Source organism: Vanacampus margaritifer, chromosome 2 (assembly GCF_051991255.1).
Source record: "Vanacampus margaritifer isolate UIUO_Vmar chromosome 2, RoL_Vmar_1.0, whole genome shotgun sequence".
NCBI classification, from domain to species: Eukaryota; Metazoa; Chordata; class Actinopteri; order Syngnathiformes; family Syngnathidae; genus Vanacampus; species Vanacampus margaritifer.
Window position 1 is genome coordinate 42,105,281 of NC_135433.1, and position 12,740 is coordinate 42,118,020.

General features: G+C 40.5%; 1 protein-coding gene across 2 annotated transcripts in view; it reads right to left on the reverse strand.

Moving 5' to 3' along the window:
• Positions 1-2,766: 2,766 nt before the first annotated feature.
• LOC144043383 (low-density lipoprotein receptor-related protein 8-like) overlaps positions 2,767-12,740 on the reverse strand; it is an 85,763-nt gene continuing 75,789 nt past the window's right edge. The window contains exons 13-18 of one of the 2 annotated variants that reach the window (XM_077556962.1): positions 12,571-12,710; positions 10,755-10,896; positions 9,356-9,508; positions 8,686-8,931; positions 7,650-7,718; positions 2,767-4,789 (exon numbers count right to left, since the gene is read on the reverse strand). In XM_077556962.1, the coding sequence (XP_077413088.1) occupies positions 4,467-4,789; positions 7,650-7,718; positions 8,686-8,931; positions 9,356-9,508; positions 10,755-10,896; positions 12,571-12,710 (1,073 nt within the window). In that variant the 3' untranslated portion in view covers positions 2,767-4,466. Of the gene's footprint in view, positions 4,808-7,649; positions 7,719-8,685; positions 8,932-9,355; positions 9,509-10,754; positions 10,897-12,570; positions 12,711-12,740 lie in introns of both variants that reach the window. The other variant, XM_077556961.1, reaches the window with a different exon arrangement.

Below are 12,740 nucleotides of genomic sequence, written 5' to 3' on the forward strand. Positions count from 1 at the left end.
CAAGCCACAGGTGGTCCAACAAATTTAAAGGACCTATTGTCAGTATATAGCATGCATCCATATGGCGTTCTAATCCACACACGTAAAAGGGATTTGAAGTGTGACTCACAATCAGAAAAGTGACACCCGACAAATTGTTAACGCTCCACTGAAGGAGAGCACACACTGAGATTTGCTTGCAGAAGGACCCACTCCTGATGAAGACTTGCTTGAGTGGACACCTTCTCTCCAAATTCTTTCATGAATTTGAACTTCAACGACATTACAAACTACTTTAATACATCATATATCCAAATGGTGTTGAGGTTTAGTAAAGAAGCAATTGACAGTAAATGTTCCCTTTAGTCCAGGGGTCGGCAACCTTAAACCCTCAAAGAATCAATAAATAAATACACACACACACGCACGCACACACGTTGGGTTTACATGTCTATTGGGGCCATCTCATTGACATAATGCATTTCCCAGCCCCTCCCCCTAACCCCAACCATCAAAAATGATTGCCTACCCTCATTCCTTACCCTAACCTTAACCATAACCCAATTCAAACCTAAACTCTAAAACCAAGTCTTGACCCTCAAAAAGAGGTTTGGACTCATGAGGACCACCAAAATGTCTCCACAAGGACACATGGTCCCCACAATGATAGTAAAAACCCAGGAAATGGTCCCCATGATGTGATATATACACACACACACACACACACGATGATGCTTACCTTAACTTTTTTTAACTCTTTGGTAGACTTTTATCGGTTGGAAATCCTTTCAATGTATCTTTGTAATTCCGGACACTTCTTTGCCGTTCCCATTCGACATTCCATGGACCAGCACACAATGTGGGGCAAATAACGGCACATGAATACTATCGAGAAGTTTCATTTCACATCTTTGTTTGCCCAATTTTGCACCCGTGAACGGCACACGTGTGCACCATTGTGAAGCGGCTTGTGAAAATCCGGAATGAATGAATGAATCAAATTGTAGAAAGCAACAACGAGCGCTCCTCAGCATTTGCTTGCGTTGTCTTGCTGGTCGTGTGCCCCACAAAAGGCTTGCTGGGTCGGTGACGTCATATGAATACCGTGTATACTCAAGCCATCTCTTCAGTTGAACATTAGTATGTCTATACCGGTGAATTTGGCACGAGGGATATCATTCTCGGACAGAATTAGTAGATTTAGCGCAGTAGACATCTTGCTAGTAGCGTTTACATGCGTCTAGCAAGACTGGCCGGCTGAGTTTGACCCCCTCGCTTGCCTTATGAATATTAATTAAGTGTGGTGACATATATCGTGTGGTTAGTTATTTCAAAATTTAAAAAAATACATACATTTAAACAACTCAAATTTTTTTATTTTTGTTTACAATGGGGTGTATGCCACGAGGAGGCGGGACTTCCGACTTCCGGGTTTCACACAGCGTTGTTTCCGTTTCCTGTTTGCGACGTGTGGGCCGCGTCCCAGTTCTTTGTGCCCCTCGGTTGCGCGTTCCCGTCGACGGGTGCGAGTGTGTCTGTCTCAGTTGTCCGAAGCATTTAGAGAGCTGAGACACCCTGCGCGCTCCCGCCCATCGGCGGTTGGGGGGAGCAGGGGCGGGGTTGCGAGTGTTGGACCGCTTCTGGCCGGAAATGGCACTGATGTGTGAAACCCGGAAGTCGGAAGTCCATGGCATCTACAGTACATCATTATGCCGAATTTGTAATTGCGGAGTGTAATCATTGAAATTGTAATTGAATTTCGATTCATTGCACAGCCCTATTTACACTGAAATAAAATTACACACAACGAGACATTTTCCAGTCACATTTTATATACCAATATATAGAGATAATCAAAAGTGATACAGAAAATCAACTAGTGGAACCAGTTTGGTTTTAATAAAGTTTTTCTTGTCCAGTGTTTCATGAAAGCAGAAAAACAAAACAGGCAAAAAAAAAAAAAAGGCACAAACAAACAGATTTACATTAATTGCAACACCAAGCGTGTGATGTAATGTGAACTGTGAGAAATAAATGTCATGAGGGTCCTCAGTATTTTTACATGGACTAACACAGAAATAAGGCTGGCTCATAAAAAAAAAAAAAAAAAAGATGCACAATAAGAAACAACACTGACAACTTTGGTGAACAATTTGGATTTCTTACAAGCAGGGAATGCAGTGCTCTCTTTGTACAAATAAATTATTATACCCGGCAACACTTTATCTAAAATCTTATGTACAACTTCTCTTTTACATCATGGTAGGCTATTATACATTATCAAAAACCTTATGAAAACATATTTACATATCAATGAGTCAAAAAGCCTCCTCATAAACGGTCACACACACAATCACGCAGCCGTTCATCCACACATTGTGCACAAAACTTTCATGCGACACGGAAGGCATTCAAAGAGGGTTGTGCAACACACAGCGTCCAAACTGTTCAAATATGGCCGTGGGATGAACATTAGCACTCACATGCATTACAGTCAACACACACTCACACAAACACAACCAGAAATGTTTACAGGTTATGAACACAGTGTCAAAATTAGGGAGAAATGGCCTCACACTCAGATATAATATTGATAATAATAATAATAATAACACGTGAGACATGTTTGCAGTTAACACAGTGTGCAGGTTTGTGTGCCCTGCCTGTAACAATGAGTGGTTGAATTGTGATGCAAATATTATGCAAATGCGCATTAAATTCTAAATTGCAAGGATGGGCAACTGGCAACCACATTCTGAGTGGCCCCTTGATTACCCCCCCCCCCCCCCCAAAAAAAAAGAAACAGGAACAAATTTGCTCACAATTTTTGTTTCTTTTTTAAAAAATGAGTGCATTTTTTTTTTTAGAATTTCAAAAAAGTAAAAGGCTGCTAAATATTTTGAATGTGTTTTCCATGTAAAACAGAGAAATACAGATAAAAATCCCAGTTAAAAATGGGGAAAACTAAAAATGATAAATATATTGGGAAAAAAATCTGAATATGCAAATCCGCGGGTGAAGAACTGCAAATATACAGGGGTCGACTCGAGTTTTAAGATGTAATATCTTGGTTCACCACTAGATGGCAGGTCTCAGTTGCGCATACAGTGGGTTATACTGCCCTATGCCGCAACATGAACATAAATTTATTTATTTATTTATTTTTGCATATTTGGAATGATTTACAGTGCAAACAATTTATTTATTTTTTTATTTGTAGCTGCAAATTTTCAAATATGTTTGAACGTATTTAAATATGCTCATATGTATTTTCAAACTTGTTGAAAGATATTTAAATACATTTAAACATACTATTTTTGCAAATATGATCACAAGTATTTAAATCCGTTTCAACGTATTTAAATTCATTAAAAACATATTTGCAGACACGTTCAAAAGTATTTAAATCAGTTTAAGCATACAGTATTTGCCAGTTAAGAATGTTTACATTGGGAGTTCCATATTTCCATACATATGCACGTATGTCCTTCATATTTAAAACATTGTTTTTGTCATACATCGGGTGAGGGAGTCCGTTGTCCTATATGGCCCCCACTGATGAAAAAATACCCCCCCAGAAATTTAAGTTGCCCATCCCTGCTCTACTGTATCTATCCTCTATTATGATGTGATTTTTTTTTAATACCAGACAAACATGATTGCAATATCCTCTCCTGTCTCTGATATATTGCTCCCCTCAAACCTTTTAATATTTAAACATCACAGTGAAAAAAAAAAAGGAACCCGCTCTGTCGTTATTTCTGATGTCAGTCAGTCCACAGCTAAGATCCTTTCATTTGTAAAGTGTTGAAGGTCAAAAATAAATAAAATCCTCAGTTGGTCAGAGCGTAATGGCACTCGGAGAGAACAAATACGTCACCTCTTGTGTCTGGATTTGTGAGAAAGCAGCAGAAACTTGCTTTGAATAAATCACTTGTCAAATAAAACAGCAACACAATTTGTTTTGACATGATTGATTCTGTTATGAATCTGTACAGATTGTCCCATCAACGCAGATCATCAATTTCGGGGATCAAACATACAGCGACCACATCTCACAGCTCAGATCATCATTTGAAGAGTCAGGAAGTGAGTGAGGCTTTAGGTCAAAATGTGACCTACTTTTTTCATAAACAATTTTTTTTTTTTAGTATATGACAATAATAACACACACATATACAACCTGCCTTTTTCCCCCACTACGCCCTCTCGATCGACTAGTTGGGGACTCCCGCTTTACACGAATCCCAAATAAAGAAGGCTCGTTTACAAAATAGATGACACACGACACACACTCCATCAACGCAAAACATGACTTGACCCGAGAAAAATAGATCCAGCAAGTATGAAGCCGTCGAAATCTTGTCAAAACATTGGCATCGAACATGGCTGTGGATGACATTTGATGATATGTACTTCCTCAGTCACCTTTGACCTCCCTGTGTGCCACGGCAGCCATCTTTTTCCCTGAAGCCGCTCCTCCGGGCTCACGCGGTGGAGAGCATGGGCTGCTCCGTATACCAATGAGTCCCCGGATCGGGCATGCCGCCCCCGAGTGGTAAGGTGATGAACTGCGGGCAGGCGCCGCCTCCCGAGCTTACCACACCCATGCCGACGCCCTGCGGGTACGGGTGGTGGTGCGCGTGGTGGTGCCCCATGGCGTCAGTCCGCCCGATGTGGATCTCGTCCTCCTCGCCCTCGCCGGTGGTTTTGCGGTAGACGGGATTGTCGAAGTTCATGCTCTTGGTGGAGTTGCGCCTCCAGTTTCGCCACACCAGGTAGACGCCGGCGCAGACCAGGCCGAACACCACTGTGGCAACGATAGGAACTGCATGCGTTTAACACACAGCCGCAGGGGGAGGGGGAGGAGCGTTAATGAGGCATAACGAGTCCATGGCATGAAATGATACGCGGGGAGGGGCGCAAGCGGCATGCGGGGGGGCGTGAACGTAATGGAGTGGCTCAGCGAAGGCCATACGTGTCAAGGTTAATTTATTTTTTTTGGGGGGGAAAATACTATATTGGAATATATAAGTCTTTCTTTAAAATGATCTGTCATTTTTGGGTGGAATGTTATGCTTATGCATTAGTGGTATCAGTATTTGGTATGGGTATCGGTGACTACTCAAGAGATGAGTATCAGTTTCGGTCTGCAAAAAGTAATCGAACATCCCTAATTATAAGTGTTATTATTATTAATTAATTAATTAATTATTACACCATGTACCTTTCTAACATACAAGTGCCTAAGTTCAGTGTTAGAGTTAGCCATTTATTAAAAAAGGGGCAAAAGTCAAACACACAAATGAAGACACTCACAAGGAGCATGGAGACGACACTCACACTGAAGTAATTGCATGATAAAATGTTTAATTACACTTCATAAAATGAGTTTATTGTGCATGTATTTTTGTTATGTTTTTGTTAGGGATGGGTGTGTACTGGTCTGTCCTTATTTTAGGGGATCAGGTACTCCTGGAGACTGCAGATACAAACTAGAGATAGACAGATATGTTTTTTTCAGGGCCGATACTGATTATCAGTAGTCAGGGAGGCTGATAACCGATATTTGAAGCCGATATAATTTGCAGGGAAAAAAAAGTTGATGTAAATTTTTTTTAATAATAATAAAAACTCCAGCACTTGACATCGTAAATGCCTTCAAGCACATGTTTATTAAACAGCTTTTGTGATTTGCAACATGTTAAAGGTTTTTTTTGTTTGCCATCAGCTTTTGCACCAACTATAATGCCAACTCCCAAATAACCACTACTTTGCGGGCTAACCATTCACCCACACGCTAACCCCGGGATAACTCCCAAATAGCCTCTAAAAAACATCTATTAGGTTAGCCTGCAAGCTAACCTCGTGGGCTAACCTAATAGCTGTTAATTCGTGAGCCAGCCGGTTAACTCGCGAACTAATAACCGCTAATTCGCGAGCTAACAGTTAGCTCGCGGGCTAACAATTCACCTGCACGCTAACTCGCAAATAGCTGCTAATTCGCGAGCTAACTGTAAGCTCGTGGGCCAACTGTTGACCCACACGCTAACCCTGGGACAACACCCAAATAGCCGCTAAAAAACAGCTATTAGGTTAGCCGCAAGCTAAGTTAAATACAGACGCTCCCCTACTTACTAACATTCGAGTTACGAATTCTGCGTGTACAGTATGTCGAAAAATGTTCGGAAAGAAATGCTGTGAGTTTGATTTTGTATTGCGCGTAGTGCTTCTTTCCGCCGCTAATACCGACGATTGGCGCTGTGAGAGCTCATTGGAGGCTGAGCAACGTGGCGAGGAGGAGGAGGAGGAAGAAACGCCGGTCCCCATGAAGCAGGAAATAACTTTTGAAGCCGATTCCAGCGACGACGAAGAATCTCTCATGATATAAAATCCTCCTCTTCCTCCTCCTCCATCATCTCCTTAAGCATCGAGTACATCTTCCAAAAGTAAGTTAAACTTCATTTTATTTATCTTATTACGTACATGTACATACGGTGTGTGTCTCTCGCTCTCTCTCTCTCTAACATACGTAGTACAGTACAGTACTGTACGTATTCTCTCCATTTTATTAAAAGTTTTTTTCAGTACAAACCAATGCAGGTTACTTGTACAAGCCTTAAACATACTTATATAAACCTTCAATATACTTATATAGGCTTTAAACATAAATTATAATACAAAATATAGCACTGAAGCAACTTACGAACAAATTCGCCTTACGAACGATCGTCCGGAACGTAACTCGTTCGTAAGGTGGGGAGCATCTGTAGTAAGTTAAATAATTGATTTTGGCTATAGAATGAATTAATCATATAAGTTAAGGCACTACTTTAGTTGTATGTGCAAATATTTGGTTCTTCTATTTCCAATTATTTTCAAATTCAATTTGCTGTTAAAATGCCAATAAAAAGCAGAGGCAGAGGAGGTTTTCACATTCAAAACAGTCCACTGAGAGAAACCACAACAATGATGTGGCTCGCCATGAAAATGAGTTTGACACCAAAGTACCTTTGCGTCTCTAACTAAAATTTTAATCAAAACCAATTGAAGTCAGATAGGGCAGCGTGGTCGAATGTGGTTAGCACGTCTACCTCAGTTGAGAGGTTACGGGATCTAATTATGCTTCGACTGTGTGAAGTTTGCACTTTCTGCATTGCGACTCCTACTTCCGTGGGAAAACGTGCATGTTTGGTTTAACGGAACACTCAAAATGATCCGTACGTGACTGGTTACCAGTCCAGGGTGTACATCGCCTCTCACTCACAGTCAATTTGGACATTTTCCTGCTCACCTTTGACTTAAAGGACGACAAGCAGTCTGGAGTGATGAAGTCAGGGAGCTATTGATTAAACATTACGTGTGTAAAAGTGCACTATACTGGCAGGTGTCTCTAATATTTCTGTCAACTTAATGGAGCTGCCTCATATTCTTAAATACCTCTCTGATAAATGTGGAGATGCTAATCTGTCATTTTAAGTACACGGTTCAAAGAAAGTCAAACCCAACTCAATGCCATGTGGAGTGATTGCAGCAGCAATGTCAGACACACAGACTGTGACTCCTGAGGACCGTCCAAGAAGACGACCTTTGGGCCCAGCTTCTCTTCTGGTGCCACAGTAGATCACAGCAGCAGACAAACACAGAGGAGGAGCTTTCATGGGACTTACCAATGGGGATGACCACTCCTAAAACAGCCACAGTCAGGTTATCTCCAAGGAGGAAATGTTCACTTCCAGCTGGAGGAAGAGAGAACCATTAGAAGGATACGGGGACGGGAGAGAGGCAGAGTGTCAATAAAGAGGGGGAAAGATAATTAAGGTATAAAATTGTGCGAGAAACGATAAGGAGGAAACGGGAGGGGAGGGCAGCTGGAAGAAAGGTGATAAAGCAAACCGGCAGCAGTTGCTTACGAGCTCTACAAAGAGGTAAAGAGGCTGAATAAATCTACTATATGAATTGAGAGTCTCAAGAGCAACCCTGAAGTGGCCATTGGGATTTTGCTTTCCTATCTAAAGTTAATCCATCTAGGCTCCAGCTCCACCATCCTCCTCTGTAGTGAGTATTAAAAAAAAAAAGTTACTTTAACACCACTAACCTGTACTGGGGGAATTCCAGTCATACATTTAATAATAATAATGCATATATTTGTGGAGACTGCAGTCAAGTTGTATTTTACAGTTTTCAAAATGTGCAGAATTTCACAAATGACTTCATGTTAAAGATTAGATAGCTCTTAATAGGAAAAGAAAAACGCACTGAGCTGTCACCACAGCCGTACAAAAGCAATTATGCCATCTAGTGGCAGAAAAAATTACAACACAAATCAATATTACACTCGTTTTTTTTTTAACAGTACATCTTCTTAATTTGAGCTCAATTTGATGAATTATTATAACATTACTGACAAAAATATGCAGCCATATTTCTATTAGTTTAACATTTTTTCCCACTTTTATATTTAGAAGAGTATGACAACTCGGGGAAAAACATTATTGTACATTTTAATATGAATTTAGAACAGATATAAAATTTGGGTTAACTATTTAAGTCACTCGATTAATTATGATTAAAAAATGTAATCTCTAATATTAGGGCTGTCGGGCGATTTCAATTTTTAACCACAATTAATATCTAATATTATGCATCCTACAATGTCAAATCCGACATGACATGAACACATAAATAATTTCCCAGCTTGCTTACAGTGTTGTGACACACTGCTGTCCCCTGCAGGTGTGGTGGACTCAACGATGACGGTGGCGGTTGAGTGAGATCCGAGCGCCTTGGACTCCTGTGATGACACTGCCTTGAGCGTGCTGAGGGCGGTGTGCGGCTCCAGGGCAGGAAGAGGTGACGTGGTCAAACGTGGGGCGACGTCTGCCTGAGAGAATCCCTCTGATGCTGGTAGATCGTCAGGCGCAGGTGAAGGTGGCATGTCGTTTTCCGGCGCTGCACGTAATGAGGATTTTTTTTTTTTTTTTTGCCTTGTAGGAGGATTATGAATCGAAACTGTTGTTGACATTTTGATGGTGGTCGATTGGTGAGTTATGGTCAACAATGTGTCAAGCTTATTGTCACAGCATGTAAAAGGTAATAACAGTATGATGAATAATTCTAAATAATGAATGACCAACCATTTCAGATGCTGAAAATTACAATTGTATTTTAACCTCTCCAAAAGTGTCAATCAAAAATGAGAATTTCTCTCTTTGTAAATGCAAATTTTGTGTCACAGCTCTGTTTATGTCGTGCACCAAATGCATTGAAGTGAGTGTCTACTCCTGGCGTGGAAACATCATATAGTTGTGATGTGCTTCACAAATCCCTTTAAGGCTTTTTATTATCTTCCATTTCCTCCACTCCAAAGTCTCACCTGGCACACAAGCCCTCATATCAGGGCCAAGGTCCTGTCCGTCGGGGCAGGCGCAGGTGTATTTAGGGGAGTGCTCGGTAATCTGTGGCGCCTTTAGACATAAATACTCACAGCCGCCGTTGGCCACACTGCCCAGATTACAACTGTCTGGACCTGCACATGGTGACAGAGGAGAATATGAGAGTCCAGCAAAGGGACAATATTGCCTTACAGGTGCTCACATCAGTCTAATAATTATTTTCTTATTGTATGTTAAAGCTGAGATTGAATAGAAAAGATTAGCATACAAATATGCACATTCAAAGCAAGACAATATTTCAATTCAAAACACAAAAAAAATTAAAAAATAGGGGTGGCAATCTTTGACTCGATTCAGAATATTGGGTCTGCGATTTGATTCAGAATCAATTTTCCATTCAAAACGATTTTTAATTCTAAATGATTTGATTGAAATGAAATTGAGACGTCTTCTTTTTTCTTTACATTTATTATGTTTTGAATTGTAAGGAAAGTACCTTTATTCCTGGCTCATAGGACATGCTTGGTCTACTTCACTTCCTGTAGTGCAAGGGTGTCAAAAAATACGGCCCGCGGGCCACATCAGGCCCGCCAAGGGGTTTAAACCGGCCCGCGAGATGACCTTGTAAAGTATGAATTATGTTGGATCAATGAATCACACGGCCAAAATCAAAACATAGTAATTTGCCATTTCACAAGCAATCCTCGGATTAGCAATGCAACTTGTGCACGGAATTGACTTGGATGTCATTATTTATTTTACACGCAACCTAAAGTTACGGTTTGTAGATAAAAAAAAAAAAACATAGACCAACATAAACCAAAACAAACGTGGTGATTACGACACACAACCAGCTACTTGTAACACAAATACATATGTCATGGAATAACGTTCTATAACGTCATTAACTGCGCCACATAATGCATTCTGGGAACTATATATATCCAAAACAGGTGAATATAAAGTGGCCAATTTAGAACATGAACAGCGCTACCAATAAAGGCACACACAAACAAGGGCAAAATTTTTTTTATCGATTTTGAATCGTGGTAAATAAGAATTGCCATTCTTATGAGAATCGATTTTTTTGCACACCCCCTATTAAAAATGCAAAACAATAAATGTCATGATTAATCAATTCGACACCATTCTGCGAAAGAAATCAAATTGGAAGCAAGTTTGGAGCGACATCGGTTGGCTGCTTAGTGCTCTGATGATTACGGTGCATTCACAAACCTCATCTCATCATTTATTTATGTGTGCGGGTTAACACAATCCCACAGAGTGGCCACATGATGCGATTAACCTCACACCCAATCTCGGTGTCAGAGGGTGTGATGGAGCACGTGAGAATGTGTGCAAATGCATACACGCACGCACCTTGTGGCTGTCGCAGCTGGTGGAAGACCACAATGTCGTGCGGATCGTTGAGGTTTTCAGCCAGGGTGTGAATGTCTTGACCTGTCAGTCTGTTGGCCATGAAGACTGACGCCTTGTCTCGGTCTGTCCAGTAGATACGATCCTGCAGGGAAACATTTAGAGAAGAGAAATGATACATTTTAGGGATGGGGAATTAATTGTGTTTTGCTTATGAAAAATTTGATACACATTATAAAAGCAAACAAAACAAAAATGATAAAAACATTATAATCAAAGAAAAACATGATTAGATGAACAGCATAGCCACTATTGCAAAAAGCAAGGGGCTTGGAGATGATCCCTGATGCAGCCCAACCTCCACCTTAAACTCGCCAGTTACATTTCAAAACTGTTTTGCTACCCTCAAACATGTCCTGTATGATTCGAACATACTCTGCCATTCCAGACTTAATTGTACATGTTCATCTGATCTAATTTGCATTTCAAAAATGTGACAGACCAAACATTAACCGTGTGTGCTTTTAAATGAAAAACACATAGACTAAGGCTCCTGCAAAAAAGAAAAAGAAAAAAAAGAAGAGAAAACAGCAGTTGCCATTAATTCTGGTGGGTCAAGACTTTTCCATAAATGTCGATGTGAACATGAGTGGGAATGAGAATGGGATGGGAACAAAAATAGAATGGAACAGCCATTAACAATAGACAGATTGTTTTTTTCCCCACATTTGCTAATGCTTTAGACGCTACAAACTAATTCTCGGTCGGTAGCAGGAGGACACACCTCGATACACAAGCTTGATTTTGATGAGTCAGTCAGTGAGTCAGAATGACCGTAAAAATGTGACGCACACAACAGCAAGCACTGATCGTTATAGTGAGATATTCTTGGTTTGGTGCTAAGTTTAGTAAGTTTAAATGTGTAATGCAAAGAATGCAAGAGGTGAACAAAAAATTGTATGGCATCTCCATTTTGCAGATTTTTAACTATTGCAGGTGGATTTAAAATATACCCCCCGAGATACTGTAAATGGGGGCTCACTGTAAACAGCTCCATCGCTGGTTCCAGGTTCGTAGTCCTGATAGTTTGCAGACGTTTTTCTTTTTTTGTACAGTTTATAACTGATTTGTTGTGCCTCCTCATTATTTCAGATGTAATTCCACTGTTGAAAACTACATGGTGGCATACTATTTTGTTTGATACTATAAATTAAAAAAAGAACGAAAACAGGAAGTATTTCAAGTACAGCCTAGTTTTTGCTGAATATTATTGAATGTCAGATCCTCTGTAATCCTGCTTTTTACACCTACAGAAAGCAACTACTTTAGGTTCATTTTGTAATTTACATCTTTGATTATTGCTGTATATTGTGAGATGATAAGCTTGTTGAAAAAATGGGATTTGTTTACTGTAAACACAGAGGGATGAGTGCGCTGTAGCATTGTTTGTACAATATGTTTGCCTAGGGACTACTTAAAAGATATGTTTCTAGCTCACGGATTGCACTTAACTGTAACCGCTGCGATGTAGGAGGGTAACTGTATACTGAGGAGGACAAATAAAGGGTTCTTTGCCCACAATTTGTCACACAGCCATTCCCTATTAAGTTATAATGGACTCATAGACTTGGCAGTAAGTACCTGTTCCTGTGCTGCTGGGGTTCAGACACACAAGGACACAAACTCATCTGTTGTAAAGTACTTTACATTTACTATTACCGGCTGCAATTCTAATAAGAGCAAGGAATGATGATGCCGTGCAGGAGCCTTGGAACCTAACGTGAGGTTTCATACGATAAATCTACCAAATGACACAAACCTCGAACACAGCCAGAGCGTAGGGGTGTCCTAGCCTCTCTGCAGATGTCATGTGTGTTCTGCGATGAGCTCCGTTCAGGTCCACGCTGGCTATGTGGTGCAGCTTGGAATCCACCCAGTATAACCGACGGTTGGCTACATCTGAGTACACAAACACCGCTCAGATCGATT